Raw genomic sequence first — 21,278 nt, 5'->3', positions numbered from 1 at the left:
ATCGCTAATTTACAATTTCTGAGCTGTGGATTATAATTTATTGTATGAATTGGTCATTTAAGAAACGCCTTAAGTCACAAAATGTACATTTTATAGAAGTAAAATACTTCTTTCACCAACACAGAGAAGGAGAAAGCATTTCATAAACACTTAATTTCCTTATAAAAGTTAGGAGTGAGAAAAATATTGGTATCAATATGAATATAAGTATAATATTTTACACGTATTGGCACTGATAATCATCAAAATTAATTGCACCCTTTTACATGACGTTATATGTAAATAATTGTTTTAAATAATTTAACATGTTAAAAAAAAAAAAAAAAAAAAAGACTGCATTAACTAAGTTCAAAAAGGCTTCATTTTATTTTATTTACAAAATATTAAAACTAGTAATTACATTCTAATTACAAAAGAATTAAGAAAAAACAATTTTTATTGGATATTACCAAAATCAACATTCACTTTCAAAAAAATTGTTGATTCCTCTTTTTTTTGGAGAGGTTAAATAGAAAATGTTAATGATGTATCGATTTTTAGGATCAACATGCATTCACTAGTGCCAAATATAGTACAAAATAATTAAATAACTAATAAATGTTTGACAGTCTTACATTTAAACAATCCAAATTATGGTAAATAAACAAATCTTGTAGAAAACCAAATTATTATTAACATAGATAAATATTGGGAATATAACAACAAAAACGACAAAACAAACTAACAATTAAATAGATCTTTTTTTTCTCTTTTTAAATTCTCGTAGTCATTGACATGGTAAGTAGTCTTATTGTTTCTTAATGCTGGAAAAAAAATAATAATAAAAAAAAAATATATAAAAAAAAAAAATAAAACGACAAGCCTAACAGCAATATTATTATTATAATTTCAAAGTAGTTTTAAGGAGAAAAAAAATAGCCAAATGTTATACAAAATAATGACTAAAACTCAGTTGAGCAAACAACAATTATCAACAATATTTTTTGTTGTTAAGTTAATAATACTTTTTTTTTTTTAATTTTTGTTTATGAAATTAACTTACTTAAATTGTTTAAATTTAGTTATTTAATATTTACACAAAGTGAACGGTGTGTAGTTTATTTTTAATTTAGCATAGAAATATTAAATTAAAATTGTATACTGAGAATTTTTCTACAAAACGACTTTTTATTATAATTTTACCTTAATGTGATTATTCTTTACAATATTTTTATATTTCTTTCTTTCAGGTTTTAATGTAACGATAATCTACATTAACTGATATTAATTATTTATTACTACAATTAATTTGTCGTATATTTATTCATAAACGCCCGAAAGCTTAGAGTATTAGTACAAATTATAACTTAATAAAACAGTAAAAATTGAGGTATACATGTGAAAGATAGGTAAAAATTCAAATAAATCGAGAGGAAGCAAGGGTGGATTTTTTTATATAATTTTTTTAAACCCTGGCAATGCATTTATTTTATTTATAATACACACTTCTGTTAAAATTCAATAGAGATAAAATAGTGGTATTAGAATATGAAAAAGAATTTATTTCACTGGATCATATATTTACTATTATTTGGGTTCAATTTTCCAGGTTAAATTATAAAAGCAATATTAAAAGACTTTATAGTTAATATTCCTTCTAATTAATTTAAAATAACATTTTTTGAATTTTTTTTCTACTTATCCTTTGTCTTTATTCCAACTATTTGGGGTTGGCAACCCTTATTCTCTGTACCTACAATCAACATGATCTCCCACATTATCTCTGTTCTATTTTCCTGCCTACAGTTCAACATTCTAAAGTTTAGAAATGTTGTGTATGGTTTAGAGTCTAAACCATACAACATAAGTCGGTCTAACCACACTTATATTTAAGTCTAATTGGAACTTTTTATCACAAAAAAACATTGCTTCTCTCCACATGTCCTCCGTTTCAAATCATCATCAAAATCGTTCTTCTGTACAAAAAATTCTAAATACTCGTAACTCTCAACCTCTCAGCTTATTTTCGTTACTCGTCTTGTTCTGTAAACCTCTTGTTCCCTTCCTCCAAGTTCATATTCTATATATTCTGTTTTACTTTTACTAATCCTTAGTCCCTATCCTTCAAATGCTATTCTCCAGCAAGCCTTTACTTAATTTCTTCTAGATTTTCTCCTACTTGAACTATATTATCAACAAACATTATACCTTATCCTTATTTCTTTTGTAACTGCATCACCATTACAACAGAAAACAGGTAGGGGGCTCCAAGTTGAACCTGGATGCAGGCCATCTCTAACCCAAAATATCTTCTGTTCTCCTCACATAATTTTTATACTTGTAATTGAATCTTCATACACAATAACCTCTACTAAACTAAAATTCAATTTCAGAACTCCTTTTCTCATTAACAAACCTCTGTCAGCACTTTGCCATATACATTCTCTAAATCTATAAACACCATACATAGCTTTTTTTTCTTCTCTTTACACTTTTCTACAAGCTACTAATTTACTGAGTTTTCATCACATACAATTAATAAATACAATAAGATTTAAAATAACACTTTTCGATTAAAAAGACAAAAACTGAATAATGTAATAAAGAATTAGTGCAATATACCTCTTGGCTAATTTAATGTTCAAGCAAATAGGGGTATCATCTTCAGGTTGTGTTTTGTAAAGTTGTATGCATGGAACTTCGTTTGCCGGTGCATTAACTAGATTCACCAACACTTTTTCACTACCTACCATTTTATAAATTTCATTCGCTATTTCTGAGGTCATGATACTAGGTGGCAACAAGTTCATTGTCACTTTTATTGCCTATAATTATGTGATACAATAAAACTTTAAATATAATTTGAGTTGTTAAAAATTCTATATTATAAAAAGCTAAATACCTGAGGTGGAATCTTTGTCATAAGTGGATCGTATTTTTCCAAATCCAGTAGTTTTGCGATTTCACTTTTTCCATTATTACCATAGTCAATGTATATGATGTTAACCTATGGACATAAAATAAAAATTCATTGTTATACATTAGCTTACTTGGTTATTTTAGTTATCATCTATTAAACACATTCTTTCACGATCAATACTTTATTTTCATCAATTCCTTCTTTTTAATATATTTTTTAAAATAAATTGATTATTGATTAATAATAATTATTAAGTATTTTTTATTTATAGTAACGGTACACATAAAAATATAATTTAACCAAGAGAGATAATTTGAGTTTAAACTTTTAAGAATCAAAGAAAAAGTAATTTTTAGATTAGTCAATATTTCTGTAAAATTATTTTGATAAAGAACTTAATTTAATAATTGAAATAGCTACGATTTAAAGATTAGTTTAATAAACATAAATGGTCAAGGATATTAGGACAGCCAGGACACAAGTAGGAGGAAAAATGTTTAATATCGGGTATGGTTTATTTTCAAGGTATGTCAAGGGTTTAACAATTTTTTTTTAAAATCTTTATTAGGTAGCACCGAAAACAAAATAGGGGAAGAGCATAAATCGAGGTTTTAAAAAATACAATATGAAGAATGTGATAAATATTATGTAGGTAAGACTGTAGTTAGGTTATAGGTTAGTATAATGTCTATGATGAGAGTACTATTTTTGTGGTTAAGGGTTTATTTAAATATTTCATTATTTTATTTATTCATGAAAATATTATTAGTTAGAAACCTTAGTACTGCTGTGTTAATTCCAAATAGCCGACTGAATATAAACAAATACTTGCCTCATTTTCATCAATAAACTCAGTAACTTGAACACGACTCCAAATATTATCTAACTCATATTTCGCCAAGTAAATTTTTTTCAAATCAATTTCAGCTTTAGATTTTACAAAATATTCAGGATAATATCCATCACAATCTGTAGGCAATATTTCTTCGAGTGAAGCAACAACGTCTGAATTCAATTGTAAATACAAATGACCAGAAGCGACAACCGATGATACTGTACCATTCACGACTTCATTATCCTGTAATCAATTACACAGTTTCATCAAGGATACGCTACCTGGGACGAATCGCTAGTCCATTACAAAATCATTTATTATAAATACTATAGATCGCCTGCTGGCTAGTTATTCAATAGCACTTTAACTGTTGCCGTTGTAGAGCGTTTTACTGAGTTCGAGCAGGTAACGTCATGAACGTAGACAGCAAGAATACTACTACTGTCTACGTACGTACTGGTTGTATTGGCCTAGGCTCCATGTAATAACAGGCGATCTATATTATTTACACAATTTTTTTAAATTTCTATAATTTACCTCAAATAAAGGAAGTTTGGTGATGGATTTTTCTATGAATTTTTGCACAATCAAATCGTTAACATTTGTCATATCATCAGTTGTTTCATATAATGTTACTGTAGGTAATGTTGGATCTTCCAAGTTGTCAGGTACTAAGACAAACTTTTTATTTAATAGCACCTCATCCAATATATCTTTTAAGCCAAAAAATGCACTGAAATTCTCTAGTTGAGTTAATCCACATTGAATGCCCTTAACATAAATAAATTCACTTGTGTTAACATTACTACATATCCAAAAATTTAAGTCCGTTAGTTAACGACTTATAAAATAAAACCCATACTCATCAGAGCATTAGTAAGATATATAGGGCTTTTTGAAATTAAAATTTGCATTCCATGGGGCTGCTTTTCTCCACTAGAGGTGGTCAAATCAGATTTATTAAAATAATTTTTCCTAATCTCAAAAATATATTTTGTCTTTTATCAATAAATAATGATTTGAACAAAAATAAATAACACTGTTATTTACAGCAAATTATCTTTTTTATGAAAAAACTTATACTCTATTCAAAATAAGAGTGGTCCGCGCGGCCGACCGATTTTCGTCGGCGGTTTCTCCCACCAAGTCTCGAGGCGCACAATGCAATGCTCCGGAATAAAGCCACGGCCATGTGCAACCCTGACCGCTCTTATTCTGAATAGAGTATTCTAAAAACCATTTAAGCAATTTTTGTGAAATATGACACCATGTGCCTTTGTGCTTTTGAATTTCCAACACTTTGTATAATAACACAAAGAAAAAAATTCTGGATGTTCATTGGTTTATTTTTTTATAGAAATAATGTTTTTTACATGAGGATTTCATCTGAGATGATTATGTCATGTATTTATCATGATTATGCTCAGGTTATAGGAATTGTCTTAATGAGTCAATAAAAATTAAACAGTTTCATTTACCTGTGCTTTAGTTTTCAGAAAAATTGGATCTATGAAGCAAATCTGATCTTTAGAAACTGTCAATGTTTCTCCAGTATCTATCATATAACAATCAACATCTACTTCAGATATGCTTGCAGCTTGAACCCTGTGCCATGACGATTCATAAAGTACAGCGTAGAACTCCCCTTCGATAATATCTTCAACAAGGCAGTAATTAGAGTTCATTTGAGTATTAAATTTGGCATCCATTTCAATAAAACTTTCCTACAACGCAATGTACAAATGTAAAATAAATACTATAATCCAAAGTAAATATTAATTTAGAATAGAGCAAATATTCTTACATCTATGTCTTCATCAACATAACGGACATAAACACATAACGAGCTATAAATCGCTGTGACAAGTACAGATTTCTCTTCGTAGTCATTTAAGAATAAGGCCGTGCCAGGAACATCAGTAGTATCCTCATCTGCTGATGGTTCGTTGGAAATTTGATGAGTTCCGTTTATTTCTCCATTATGGCCATTGCTTAAGTTGGTCGCAGGTTGTTCATTCTAATAGTAAAAAAATTAACCAATATATATTTAGTAAAATAGTCTTCTTAATTGTTATAATGCTTTTATTAAATAAAATACAACTACCAAATAAATGACCATTTTGTTGGGAACTACATTTTCACATGTAAAATATTTAAATACAGCCAAATACTCAACCCAGTTTTCTAACAAATTTTCTTTATAATTTTCTCGATATTTTTGTTCTAAGTCATCACTCGGGACACCAGATTTCTGGTTATCCGATTTCAACAACTAAAATAAAAGTAAATTAATTATAATGTTTATAATAAATCTATTAACTTAAGTAAAATTACATCTTTTACACGTGATGCCATCACATTGATATCATCAGTAACAGGGTAATCTGCATTGTTATCCAACACGGCTGCTGAAATAACTTGTTCTGCAGCCTGGATCCTCTTAGCTTGGAAAGTATTATTTACCTAAAATGTATGAAAAGAAATTATAATAATAAAGATGTAGTTATGTTGACATTAAAATTGTTCATTCCGAGTTAACAATAAACAATGTTAGGTCAGGTCTAACATTGGTTCATTTTGAATGGTTCATCCAAAATGATCACAAGAAAGTAAACTATACAAGCAAATGTCTGCATCTAACCTATCAGATGTTTAATGAAAATTAACTTCGATGGAAGTCACTTGTTGGCACGTTAAGAAATATATGGGCGAAAAGGCCAATTTATTTATTTTTTGTTATATGTTACAGAAACTATAAAAAGTAAAATATAATTGTTTATTTAACTCGTTGAGCCACATATAGGGGGTCGATCGTGGCACCGGGCAACCGGCCATGACATCCCAGTGAAATGGGGATCAGATTACTCTCAAGGAGTTGCCCGCCTGTCGTACAAAGCGACTAAAAGGCTCACTACATCTTGAGCCCAACCTTCCTCGTCCCGCAATTAGCGCCCAGTGCTACTAGTCGTTCCAAGTCGTAGGCGATCCCTCGGGGGTAAACCACAAACGCCAGGGAACACCTGTTTATTTAACTATTTCATAAGAAAAAAAAAGCTACTAGCCTCCATAGAGATGGAAAGCTTTACAATAAAAAATATTGCTGAAATTTGTTTAATAAATACTCCGTACAGCAAATTTTTAAGTATTAATTTATATGAGATTTTGCATCACAATTTTCTTTGTTACAGCGTTAAGAAACAATGAAATTATGTACTTACTAATAAAGGGAATCCGAAAATCTGGATTTGAAAAAAACGCTATTTAAGCCCCTAGAAAAACTTATAAATATTAAATATTATTACAATAGAAAGCTGTGTATCTAAGTAAAATGTTTGAATACAAATTTGAAGAAAAAAAACAGCTATAAAATGCTTTTGGATTTCAACAAATCCAAAATCAAAAAGCATAGTTTTGTAGTTTTTTTTTTTTTACATTTTCAATATTTTACTTAGGTACACAGCTTTATACTGTAAAAATATTTAACACATATGATTTTTTAGTGGCTTAAATTGCAGTTTTTTGTGAAAATTCGAATTTTTGGATTCCCATCACTAATACTTACCATTTCAATGACTACGAGAATTTAAAAAGAAAAAGAAAGAGCTTTTTAATTATTAGTTTGATCTGTCGTTTTTGTTGTTAATTTCCCACTATTTAACTATGTTAAGAATAATTTGGTTACTATTAAGAGTTATTTGTTTACCCTATTTAGGATGGTATGAAAGTATCCATAGCAACTGTCAAACATGTATACTATTAATACATTTTTTTTTTTGCTTAATAAGTAAGCCTCGTTTTACAATGTGTATACAAATAATGCCGTTTTTAAAATTAATATTCAATAGAAAACTAACCAACTTGATGGGGCCAGGTAATTTAGTCACTTTTAAAAATATACTTTGTTAAAAATGTATAGATATAAGGTATCAAAGTTCAAAAATCTTTGACTTCAAATAAGGTTAAAATAAATGTTACTTTGTGTATCCTCAATAATACAATTTTTCTTCCGAATGAGAAATATTCATGAAAGACTTCATGAATTCATGAAAACATGAATTGAAAAGCTACATGCTAGGTACAACTAACAAGTGCAAACTACGAAGGAAAATATTTCAAAATGTATTCCTTGGCCTCTTCTAGGCGCTTTTATGTTAATAATTAAGAGGATCGGAATACGTCAATTTTTCACAAATAAAGACTAAAACGCAGAGTAACTTTCCAGAGTGTCTACCGAACTGATTTCAATCATTTTAGTTTGCTTTTATAGTTTAACATCTTCTCTAAGGGGCTAATAGGCCGATTTTTTATTTTTGTTTAAAAAAAATACTTATAAGCATTTTAATTTTTACTTTGTGTTTGATCCTCGGGTTATACATGGTAAGATAATTTCTTAATAGGTATTATCTACAAAATGTTAACTAAATTTATAAAGTTACAAACCTTGATGTCGTTTCCTACTGCTTGAGAAGTAAAATTGTCAAGCTGAACACCATTTGATTGAATTGTTTGAGGTATTTCTTTAGTATCATCCTATAAAATAAACGACAACTCGTTTTGAATAACTAAGTACGATATCTCAATAATATATGTACATACTTTATTATTAACGTAATAATTTTTTAGTAAACATTCAAGATTTTTACTGGCTTCCTGCACAGTTTTTATTTGTTCTAAACACGAATCGACAAATACTTTAAAATCCATAGTGTACTCCAGTTACACAATAGAGGTCCCAGATTTAAATAATTGTATAATTTAACCGAATAATTAAAATAAAAAAACGAAAGTCAAAAAGTCAAAATCTTTTTAATCTAATAAGAAACACATGCTCTCAGATAATTAAGAACAAAAGCTATGAAGCATAAGTCTAGTCACAGATGAAAATAATGTGCATCTGCCGTCTACGAGTTAACCGCCAATGGGTAAGTTAAGCAATTTATTAACAGCTTACAGCAGCTACCAGGACGCATTATTTTTTCTTTATACAGCTAATGTGAATGTTATCATAGTAAATGACACAATTCAAACATGTTAAGTTGGTAATAAAGTGATATGGTAGCACGTGGTCAGTGTATTTATTACGTTGATTGGATGTTATTGTACTTAGATTTCTTAGAATTTATATTAAAAAAAAATGGAAATTCCCAAAAACATTATTGTTGTTGTACGAAAACGGCGAGCCACGATAGGCGTTGCGCGACAGGGCTAACCAAGGGTTCTCAAAACGATAAAGTTGGCCTTTTTATCATGTGACAAAATATTATTATGGTCCATTACATAAAACTGTTTACACTAATAGCTCATATTGTCTTTTAGTCATTGGTACAATCAAATATAATTAAGTGCGAGGTTGTCGTAAAAAAGTAAAATTATTTTTAAACAAATAATGTATACAATAATTATAAAACTATTTAAAATACTCGATCCATATGTTTCAACAATTACAAGTTCAGTAGGTAATAAAATTATGATAATAGTATATGTAACGGTCTCTATAAAAGTTTTAACCGGTGCCTAGTTAGTGATAAACCAACAAGTTAAATCTTAGATTGAAAACATTGCACATTTTCAGGTGAAAAAAGACCTAACTGTTATTGTTTTACTGTACCGATCGAAATAATGATGCGATAATAGTAATTTGAAAACGGGTTTGAATTGCTCAAGCTTTACTTTTAGAAAATTTTTGATTTTATCATTTTTCTTTAAAATTTTAGAAGATAACTAGCAAAATAAAAATCAAACAATTAAAAAATAATTAGTTGTATCATTAGATTAGATCGATCTATACGGTAGAACAAAAACAAGTCTTGTTAGCGGTAAAATAAATATTATGTATAATATTAACACAGTCGACATGACATGACACTGAGCATAAGGCATAACCGTACAAAACAGGTCATAGGCAATGATAAGGTGTTACACACACATTTATGTGTGTTCATTTACTTTTACAACAGCACGCACTAGTCCCTACGCCAGAATGCAGTACAAAATAATTATGATATTGCCTAAATATAACTCGTTTAAAATAGAACGTTACCAATCCTCGATTAAAATATGTATTTTTAGAAATGTTAAAAAAAAATTTTCTACTGATAACAAGTACACATAATATTATGTGTGAACAGGTAAATTTGTGAAAAAACCCCCTATCTTACTTTAATTCATAACTCTGATAAACATGTTGCAATGTAAATTTTGGTTATTTTAGCCTATAACTACTCTATGATGAGTTGGCAAAAATCAACTTACTTTGTTTGCTGTTTCCTCGCATTTCTTTGGATACTTTTGAAGTCGACTTTGAGCAGTTGATGGTTTAACAACCTATTAATGTATATAAATATTAAAAACTGAACAAAATCAAACTTTTTTCTAAGTATGAATATTTTAAACTCTTGTTTCTTAATTATAAACAAAATGATTCCAAAATTCTAGCTTACCAAATTCTGTTTTGCCAATAATGAAGTAATTAACGTTGCAGATGTTGGCGGTGGTTTTTTCTAAGAAACAAAATGAAAATTTAATCTAAAGAAAAAATATCTAACAGCAAAAATCCAGTTGTAGTATTTTCAATTTTACCAAGGTAAAAAAAATGCCAGTAAAGTGCAATTGGGGCTAGTGGGAACAGAGCATATTTAGGGCGAGGGAGTTCACAAGTCTATATGAATTATTACAACTGAAAGTGTCCAAATAAACACTTCGATGCGAAACTGTAATTGTAGAAATACAAGTATCAAAAAAATAACATTGTACGTAATGTCAATAATGAGCATAAAAATGTATTTTTGGTATTAGGGTTGATCGTCAGTCTATAATAATTTATTGCCATAGTTATCTATACATCGTAATGAACAATTAATGAAAATATCTTCAAATGCCCATTGACTGAGGTTTCACATGCACATTTCCCTTTTCATTTGGTTGTTCAATAAAAAAGAAGTTTGACTGAAGATTTTTTGAGAAAATTGTAAATGTTATACGGGGCATATTTAAGATCTACCTTCGGTCTAATTTTCAAATCTTTATTCCTCAAATTTTGCCAAAAAAATTGAAATAAAGAAAGTTTCCACCCTTTGTAGGGCAGTGTTTTATATTTTTTTGGTTTGTCAACGTTTTTGGGTAGTACTATCTAAAGAAAATTCCATACAACTAATTCGACTATATTTAAAAAATAATACATCACTGTAAATTTTAAGTTGAAAAATATGTACATTTTTTTGGTGTTTTTCTAATTTTGAAGAGAAATGAGTGCTTTTTAAATTCTTTACCCAATAAAGTACACTTCAGATTCCTGATCTAAAAAGTTGCTACACGATGAAATCGGTTCAGCAGTTTAGAAAATATTGTGGGTCCATATAAAGATAAAAAGAAAAACACATCAAAGCTAAAAAATAATTTAAAATCTAAAGCTAATATTGTATTTAAATAAAATTAGGTACCCGCACACACCATCCAACTCTTGTTGAATGAATGTTGGCCGCTGTCATTTTCAATAATATAATGGCAAATTAATATGTTATAAAATCAACAAGTATGGTTACTACATTATAGTAATTAGTGTAAAGTCTTAGGTTTAAATAACGATTAATTTAATTTAAATTACCATTCAAATTATACCTTCTTTTTTCAATCTAACATATTATATTATGTTCATTAAAATACATAAATAATAAAATACTAACCTGCAGATTGGGGTTATACGTATTTTCTGGTTTATCGACAATTGGTTGTCTACTAAATGTATTTGCTTGAGATTTTGGCTGCAACAATACCAAATTCATAAAATTTGAGCACAAATTTATTGAATATTAAATTAATAGTTAAAAATATTCAAACATCAAGACAAGTTTATACATTTTTAGTTAAAAAAAAAATATAAATGTTTGGCCGGAACTTGTTTCAATACCCTAATGCATGAATTTATAATAACATATAATAAAATGATTTTACTATCAATTATCATGCAAACTAAGCAAATGTACGATTGAATTAAAAAAATGTAATACACAAATATTTTAGACATTAAATTAAAATATTGCATACTACATATCCACACTTACAAGGCAAAAGGTCGTAAACGACATTTCTTTTGAAAATGAATTTTTAATATATTAGTGTCAAAGCCACGATTCTCTATCAATTTAGACAACTCCCATATTGTTACGATTATTTTAAGTAAAATGTCGATATTTAAATATATAGTGTAAACTCCATTAATTAACAGGTATTAAGTTATTGTCAGTAGTAAACGACTGCTGTTAGGTGCCAATGACAGTTTAAATAATACACGATAAATAGTTCAACATAAAAATTACATCCTTAAGTAATTTCCTAACAGAAGAGAACAGAAAAAGTACTGTATTTTTATTTTGGCTGTTTTGTAAAATTACAATAATGTCGTTTACAACCTTTTGCCTTGGATCATTATATAGAGTATTCCGCAGAGTACGCAATTTTTGACAAATTCATAAATCAGTAAAATTGTAACAAAATGCATTTTTATATACATATTTCCAATTCAGCAACAACCACTAATAAATAAATCGGAGTGATATTAAATACTAAATATGATGTGAACAGAATTGCGAACAAACATTTTTAAAAATGCTGTCAGATTCAAAAAGTATGTACACCCTCTATGGACACCCTTTATTTTCCTTGTCAACAATAAATAACATAAAAACTATTAAATTTTTATCTTTTACATACTACACTTACAACAGTAGATGCAACTGTATGACCAACTGAATGAGTACTGTATGTTGACTCTAAACTGCTACAACTGCTCGTCAGTGGTGGTAATGGTACTTGATCTGTTTTATTATTAAGTTGTCCATTGCTATTGGCATTTACAGGAAGTCGATTCTAAAAAAAAAAAGAAACAATTAAAGTAATAACACATAAATTGAATTGGTTAACACACAAGTTAAAAAAATAATTAAACGGTGGTGGGCTATTAAAAAATTGGCCCTACAAATAAAATTATCAACCCAAAATTACTTCCACTTTTTGAAGTATGAACCTATCATGACGATGAATAATTTTGATAACAAATGAAGGGCAAAGGGAAAAAAGGGTAGTAGTCCATTTATGACATTTTTTTTTCAAATAGTTTTTTTCAATATACGCCATTAATTTTGTTTATTTATGTCAATAGATTGTTTAAATAAATACATTTTTTAGTAGAATAGCACTTAATGTGATCTTTTTTTTGTTCTTATGAAAGAGGGAGGAATTCACGAACTTTGTTTTTGCTATACTCTAAAATTTTCATACATGGACTATTACCCTTCTTCCCCTGTGCTTTTCAATTGCATTTAGTATTTATAAAATAAAAATAAATATTTTGATTTATAAGTTGTGCCAGTTTTGTTTGTTAAGACCAAGGCTATGGATAGGTCGCGAGACCCACATCGGAAATTGTCACCTTCCCAATTGGCATAATACGCTACTGTAATTAAATAGTAATAAAATATTTGAATATAAGTTAACACAGATAAAAATACATAATATAAAACCTAATAATGAGTAGCTAGACCGATTGAGCTAAATTGAAAAATAACAGCTAATTTAAAATTTGAAGATAAAAACAATATTCATTTAAAAATCAAAATTGCAACTATATCTTTATAACTGTAGCTTTTCATTTTTTATATGGATGGGCGGACTGAAAAAAAAATTAGTTCCCATACTGTAATACTTTATTACTATAGTTAAATTTAGTAATCTAACTGCACATAAAACAAGATTTTTTGGAGGAAGCTAAGCTCCTCTTAAATTTTTGCCAATTGCACTTATTATTGTATTACTTAAGCAAGGTTCACATCTTCACCCAATAGATACATGGACTAACATGCAAATAAGAATTGAATTAGTACAAGCAATGTAGGTTAGTGTAATTGTATTGTTAGGTGGTTACTCGCAGTTAATTTGAAAGAAGTACTAATTCTTACGTTGGAAAATGGAATGGCTGGCTTAGTATTTACATTAATATTTTTTGTACCATTGTAATTTTGATGCATCTAAAATATATGTGTCAAATAAAATAAGATTAAACATAGTAGTAAAAGTGCAATCAAGATAAGTAATTGAAACGACAGTATTGTATAATAATATTTTTTAAGAATAATATAAGTGTTAAACTACCAATAGTCCAAAAGCTATATTATGTTTATCTAAACAAAGCAATAAAGTGATTTTTTTATTTAAAAATTGTTTAATAGATTATTTTTGCAAAAATCAACAAGTTATTTATAATTTATTTATGTCAATTTTTTTTTAAATTTCTTATGAAAAAATAAAGCTTATCAATATCAAACCCAACTTAGGTTACCCAAGAAACTCGAACTTGATTAAATTGTTTAAATTAAAGAAGTGATTTAAAAAACATTTAAAATGATATGACAAAAAAATAGTTAATTTATTATTTATAATATATGTTTTTTAGGATACATTTTTAGCTTTGTTCATTTATCAAAATGTATTTTAAATAAATTAAAAAATAACTAAGCTAATATGTTTTGTAAAAATAATAAATAAACTGAATAACTATTATTTATCAACGAATAATTTTATTTGAAAATAAAAAATTATTTATTATTTGACAACAAAAAAAAAGAAATTATACATTATTAGTCTAAGTTTTGCTAACACCGTTTTTAATATTTTTATAAGTAAACAATAAACATCGAAAGATTATAACTGTTTTAATAATAATTTCTGGTTGTTTAGCATAATATAACATAATACGCAAAAATATTTAACAGAACAACAGTCTGTTCGGAGTGCTGATGATGTTAACATTGCTGCCGAAATACAGAAACGTTGGTGAATTTTTTCCTTGTGGTTAAGGGTTCATCATTTAAATATTTTATTATTTTGTTTCTGTACCAAACTTTCTCAGTTTTGCAACAAGGACATACAATTTATAGAAAAACTGCAGTCCTAAAATTGTATAATACGCAATTATATCATGAAAAAATATTGACACACAATATTGATGATTGTTTATAGACTGATTCTTAGAAGTTTACTCTATTCATGGTACAAATTTCAGAAAAATAAATTATGTTGCTTAAACATGGTAACTGGATTTTGATTGTATCAATTAGTTTATGTAATTGAAGAAAAAACATTTAACAGTTAAAGCAGTTTTATTTTCCTAATTACTGATTTATTTTTCTAGCATAGTCATTAAGCGTAATCTTTTTAAATTTTTATAAATCTTACCTTTTTAAAATTGGCTCCATCCTGTGGTCGTGGTTGATAGGTCTACAAATAATAATGCATATTAGAAATCATAATAAATTCCTATTTAAATATTCTATACAATAGCAACCAAAAATTCCATAACATTAGTTTTAAACAGAATTGAAGAACATTTAATATTTCCATAAAAAATATATAATATAATCTATACCCAACTGCAAATGTATTAATAAAACAAATTTCAAACTTTATTTTGAAAAATATTTTGTACTTACATTATGATATCCAACTTTGTTATTATTGAAAGAAGATTGTGAAGTTTTATAAGTGTTATTATATTTGGCATTAAATCCAGACAACTAATGGAGAAAAAAGCAAATTTCTAAATAAATATTGTATAATTAAAAAAACAAACTGTTTTCGTTTTACTCACCGGCTTATAATTTGTGTTGTGCCCATTTTTAGGATATTGATAGTTTCTATTTTGATAGTTGGGTTTATTCTGTGGCGAAAAATGATTGAATGGTTGGGTAACCTGAAAAGTATTATTAATTAATTATAGGAAACATTTCACAGAAGTAAAAAACTAAATATTACTTATTGCATCCCTAAATTTAATTTGTCAAGAACCTATCTCATGATGGCACTGTTCGGCCATCAAAGCCTATTAAGCCTACATGAATATGATGATTGATGATGAAAAACTAAACACGTGTAAACTTTAAACATCTCTTACTTCTAAATTAATTGGGAGCAGTGTGATAAATTTGCAGATTCAAAATCAGAATAAAAAATGTATTAATAAATATGTTATTCATCATCATCAGCTTAACACAGGCCTTTAAGGCCCGACACTGGTTTATTGACAAATTTGCTATCCGGGACGGGTCGTCAATACAACTCCAGATATGGCAGTTCCTTTTCACTGGATGTTTGCTCGCCCGGCAAACAGAGCGCCCGTGACCAAGTGTCGAACTAGCGACAGTGAGTGCTAAAACACTGCCGCCTTACCCACTCGTCCTCAAATACGTTACTAGAAAACATATAAAATTTAACATACCATTTTCTTCTTTTTAGGTGGTTTTGACTTTTGTTTCTTGATAAGATCTGTTAAATGTTGCGTTTTATCATTATTAACCATATTAACCCAAAGTGTTCCTCCACGATGTTCTAGATGAAACTGATTTGATGATTGAAATAATGCTTCCAATGATGAAAATCCAAGTTTTCTATATGGTATTCGCTGGCCAACAAGACCAAAATAATCCTCTGCAAGTACAAACAATTTTAAATAACAATATATTTTAACAAATGAGAAAAAAAAAATGTTGAAATCTTGTTTTAAAAATAATGGCATTTGCATTGTAGAATTTTAATATTTTAATTTTTGAACACAAGATATGTGACAACTTTAAAACTGATCATCTATGAAAGTAGTGGCATATTTAAACATGTTATTTGATCGAATTGGCCCCAATCCAATTTAACTGAATTAATGATTCAATAGATAACCATACATTTAGCATTGTAACAAAAATGATAAAAATATGCAAGTATATTTTGAAGCTTATTCTTATGCTACCAGTTTGTGAGCTATGATTAAACAAATTATAGTAACTTGGTACTTAAACTCTCAGTTAGTCACATGGGGTAAGAATGTACCCCAGTCACACTGTGACTTCGTTAAGAAATATACACCGGTTACACTTTATTTGAATGCGACCTAAAATCAGGTGACTGACAAAGGGTTAAGAAAACGCTTATAAAATATCATTACAATTCACAACACTTAATTGTTGACACATAGTTCATTAAAGAATGAAACTTACTATCTATTTGTTGTAATGGTATACCACTTTGACTTTTCCCTGCATTAGAAATAACACAAGCTCTGATTTCACTTATTACCGAATCCAATTCTGCCATGTTTCAAATGATTTTGTAATACTGAAAAAAAAAAAACAAATTGATTAATAATTTGAATATTTTATGCGAAGGCACAGACATATAGTCTGTTAAAACAAATTTAGTCCCTGATGTTTAAATAGGTACATAATAAATAGGTCATTGTTTTTGGTAATTTGTATAAAACAAAATAAAAGTTTCAGGCAAGCTAACTTACTTAATTGGGTAAGCAGTAAGATAGTAATGTGATAAATCTTAGATATCAATCCATAACAAATTTGTAAGAATATTTAGAGCTTATCTAAATCTACTTAATTTGATGCTTAATTTTTAATTATAGAGTCGTTGGAGGTAATAATAAGTGTACATAAACAAATGTATGCAAAAAATGCATTGTAAATATAAAAATAAAAAGTCAGAATATAAAAGGGTATTCTTGTTATATTTTTATGTTCACATTTTAGATTGCACACTTGTCCAATTTATCGATCTCAAAACTATACGTAAAAGTACAATAAAAAAATAGCTGGAAAAGAGGGCCGTAAGAACTCAAAATATACCTATGCTAATTACTATTATAATTATTTGAATGTAACCTTCATCGCCCCTGTCTCCCTGAGTTTTTGTGACTTTCTTGCTCAACACTTCACCCAAAATCTTCAAAAATAATTATTGGCTATATTTAGTATTGAATTATGGTAAATAAATATAATATATCAAAGGATAAAAAAATTTAAAAAAAAAAAGTTAAATAAACAGGCGCTCACTGGCGGTTATCTACCATTAAATTACTCATTGCACGTTTCACGTTAACTTGAGACAAGTGACTGTGAAACTTTCACAAGGATGACTCTATCATCTAGTGTCATATTACAACATCAGAGAACCCCTCTGATCCTACCCTATTCTCATGGGGAAAAATTACACGCACCTTATGAATAAGACGGCAAACTATCGCCCACGCACCTGGATGAAGGTTAATTACACAATAACACTTGACAAACTACTTAACCCTTAATCAACAAAAATTGTCACGGATCTTTTGTCAAAAACATGTTAACGTATCTTAATTAATAAATCACAATATCAATCATTAGGGATGTGCACTTTCCAAAGAGAGTCGACTTTTGCTATGTATCTCTTATCTATACATATCCTATGATACAAATGTAACTTTTATTTCTAAATTAGCGAAAAAACACTACAAAATAGCAAAGAAAAAATATTTCAATCCAGTCGGTACATTTGAATCAAATAATGAAAAATAAAATACAGCTGAAATGACCTATTAACATATCAATATATTGATTAATACATACTTGTGGACTAGGTAGTAGTTGATTTTATTATTTAACCATTAATACAAATACAATCCTTTATTTTTACACGACTTATGGTTGCCTTAGTGCCCTTTAAATTTATTTAAAAACTTTACATTAATGCATCACGGAACATATTTACTTTACAGGACACCTTTATTTGCCACATGAACATAGTTGTGCAAAAGAAAGGATTGTATTTGTATTTATGGCTAAATAATAATAGCTACTACTACCTAGTCCAGAAGTAACAATTTCTCGTAAAATTACTAATTGATAATAGTTAATTAATATACTTAATACAATTTTTCAACATTGGAAAAATTTACTTTACAAAAATTATTATTAGAGGTTTTGTGTCTTGTTAAATGATAGTTAAGTGTTTAAGTTGGAGATAACTGAACTAATAAAATGATCCTGTCTGGCAGTTAGAAAAACTACTGAAATCATTTTAATTCCAAATGAGCTCATCAGCCCACTTTAGAATCGGCCTAATAATACACAAAACATAATTTGTAGGGGTTAAGTATGTTAAATTTAACTTGAGCACCAGTATTGAGGTAGGTTATTATTATTATTGAGTATGACTTTATCCGGGTCCGGGAGTTGGTTTATAACGCGTAGAAAAAATTGTGTAAGTTCAAAAATCGTACCCTGAACCTTATTACAAATTAACCAGAAAATAAATTGGCACGGTCGAAATTTTTTAAAATCCTTTAATTTTAAATTATTGCCTATATAAAACCCCGTTAAAAATCGCCCGCTTTCAATCCTCTTACAAGGGTTATAATATCGCGGAGGTAATATTATTAACGTTAAGCGATCTCGATTTGTATACTAAACACTAGATAAGAATATTTTTTCGTTGTTTTCAACATTCCGACATGTAAATAATGTTATGAGAAAAAACAAACCTGTTTAATTATTTTACAATTACGAGGTGTTTATAATGTCTCGAAGATCCATGTATTATTACTTTGCATACCTACTCGAGTTTATCGTGCTGACAGCAGAACTTTTATCAATAACCCGCCAACGAAACAATTGTATCACCACAGTTTTTTAAACGCGATTAAAACATACAGCCACTAAAACCCAACATAAGCAATCAAAATGCTTGTCTAGTCGCTGAATGTTTTAAACACAATTTCGAAATTTCTAATAATCACGAAACACCTATGTCCAACGACGACCGATGTACTAAGTAGTAAATAGTAAATAGTAACGCGGTGAAAGTACGAAATTGCGACTACTTAACATGGTTGGCCATTAGAATGTGATGTGGATGTGGTATCAGTTATCATTAAATAAAAACAAAGTATAATTACTCGCTTCGTTATCAGTTTCGGTAATTTATAAAGTGCATTCCGATTTCTGCCACCCGGCAATATTCAAATTTCAAGAGATAAAAATGTATTGTAATCACAGAACAATTTATTCTGTGTTATAATATTCACAGTACAGACAATCCAATGTTAGGTGTTTTACCTGTACAGTACACGGCTGTAAGTTATTGCATAGCGTCACACCCGTAGACTTATAAACTAAACTAATAGATAGGGCTTAGAGAGAAAGAGAAACCAAGGGACGAGCTGATAGTTGAGACTTGACACTAGAGAGAGAAAGAGTGTTTGGACCATATACCTTATGGCTTATATTTCTATAGACGGAGCATGCGTGTAGTTCAAGGCTCCAGCACTGAATTAATGAAATTTCATTTATTCTGTGATTCCAGCGAGCCGACGGCCTGCGCTAACGGGAAACAACGGGACCTTGTGACGTCACCAGGTCTACTGCTCATGCGCATTTGAGTTCCCTGTTGGGTATTATAAGTATATATGTATGTATATACGATAATAGCCATGCTCGTACACGCTTAGATTAATTAACTTATTGTAATGTCCTTATGGTCCTCCATGATATTATGACCCAAACTTCTGTTTTTCTATCACTCAATCTGGTCTACAGGCTATAAGCCAATTGGCAGGGTGGCCCGGCGTGCTAGGAGCAGTCCATTAGTTTATATTATGTTTAAACTTTATAGTCACACCTGTTACCACATTTTTTTGGCGCGTAAAACCATAGAGTGTTACCACACAATAGATAAAAGTTGAAGGGTCACTTTCAATGTAAACAAAAAAGTGACAACCGTCAACCATTTTGTAAAATTTAAAAACCTATTTAGTATTATGTTTTTTTTATTTGCGATTCTGCATAATACTACAACAAAATGCATTAAATCGAAAAACCAGCCTCGGTAATAAAGGAAATAATGTGTAGGATGGGAGGTTCGCAATTGGAATTAAGCATAGAATGGAGAGTAAAAGAAATGTTTAAGGACCTAAGGAAATTAGCTAAAATATCGCGTTTAGGGGACAGGGAGGGACAATTAAAAAGGATATGAGGAAAATCGAATATAGACTCCTCAACATGAAGATTGAAGAGTACACAGAGGGGATTCGTTTAGATAGTAATATACTATTATGTGTTATATTATTTACGCTATGGTTACATCTAACCACAACTAAGTAAAAATAATTATATGTATAGGTATAACATTATAGTAGTGTAGCCTTAAGAAGATGGTCGCCGCATTTTTGTGAGAAAAGTTCATTTTTATCAGTGTCCGAGGCCTGGTATTACTCCAGATTATGATGAAATGTAAAAATAAAACTAACAGCAAAAAGATTTAGTGTTTGAGATATTATGATAATATAATTAAAACACTAAATTAAAAAGAAATAAAAATGGAATTGATTAACACATTAAGTACCAAAGAAATTACACTGAATTATTTATATTGAATACGACGGCTTTTATACCATCACCGGTGCATCTATATATTTTTTGATAGAATAATCTATCCCATGCCACTGTCATGTATGTGTAAGTTTCCAGAACATTACATGATATGTGATGGCAAAGATAAACTGCTTACTGCTTTTGGATTTCGGATTTGTTGAAATCCGAACGATATTTATAATCTTAAGTAAAGCGTTTTTTTTTCATTTTCATCAAAATATTTTACTTAGGTACACAGCTATATATTGTAATAATATTTTATAATTAAAAGTGGCTTTTTTTTTGTCTAATCCAGATTTTAGGATTCTGA

At 28.9% G+C, this 21,278-nt stretch overlaps 1 protein-coding gene across 6 annotated transcripts; it reads right to left on the bottom strand.

The window, feature by feature from the left end:
• Positions 1-343: 343 nt before the first annotated feature.
• On the bottom strand, positions 344-19,617 carry LOC126845703 (uncharacterized). 6 transcript variants are annotated; one of them, XM_050584538.1, is made up of 21 exons: positions 19,495-19,617; positions 16,772-16,889; positions 16,003-16,211; positions 15,376-15,477; positions 15,218-15,301; positions 14,964-15,005; positions 13,688-13,756; positions 12,453-12,599; positions 11,417-11,494; positions 10,175-10,234; positions 9,987-10,058; positions 8,175-8,264; positions 6,069-6,197; positions 5,836-6,006; positions 5,539-5,751; positions 5,213-5,458; positions 4,272-4,505; positions 3,732-3,977; positions 2,882-2,986; positions 2,602-2,804; positions 344-803 (listed from the first exon to the last, which is right to left on the bottom strand). In XM_050584538.1, exons 2-21 carry the CDS (start codon positions 16,866-16,868, stop codon positions 788-790), a joined length of 2,613 nt encoding a protein of 870 aa, XP_050440495.1. In that variant the 5' UTR covers positions 16,869-16,889; positions 19,495-19,617; the 3' UTR covers positions 344-787. The 6 variants fall into 6 exon arrangements, with proteins under 6 accessions (XP_050440495.1, XP_050440492.1, XP_050440493.1 ...); XM_050584535.1 differs by lacking the exon at positions 19,495-19,617 and adding an exon at positions 19,081-19,453; XM_050584536.1 differs by lacking the exon at positions 19,495-19,617 and adding an exon at positions 19,152-19,453.
• Between the last annotated feature and the right edge of the window lie 1,661 nt (positions 19,618-21,278).

The sequence above is a fragment of the Adelges cooleyi genome, unplaced genomic scaffold, assembly GCF_023614345.1.
Source record: "Adelges cooleyi isolate 19-005CV unplaced genomic scaffold, UGA_ACOO_1.1 ACOO_flye_CR_arks_rails_tigmint_CR_PRNA_8, whole genome shotgun sequence".
NCBI lineage: Eukaryota > Metazoa > Arthropoda > Insecta > Hemiptera > Adelgidae > Adelges > Adelges cooleyi.
This window is presented reverse-complemented; position numbering and strand designations above follow the sequence as displayed.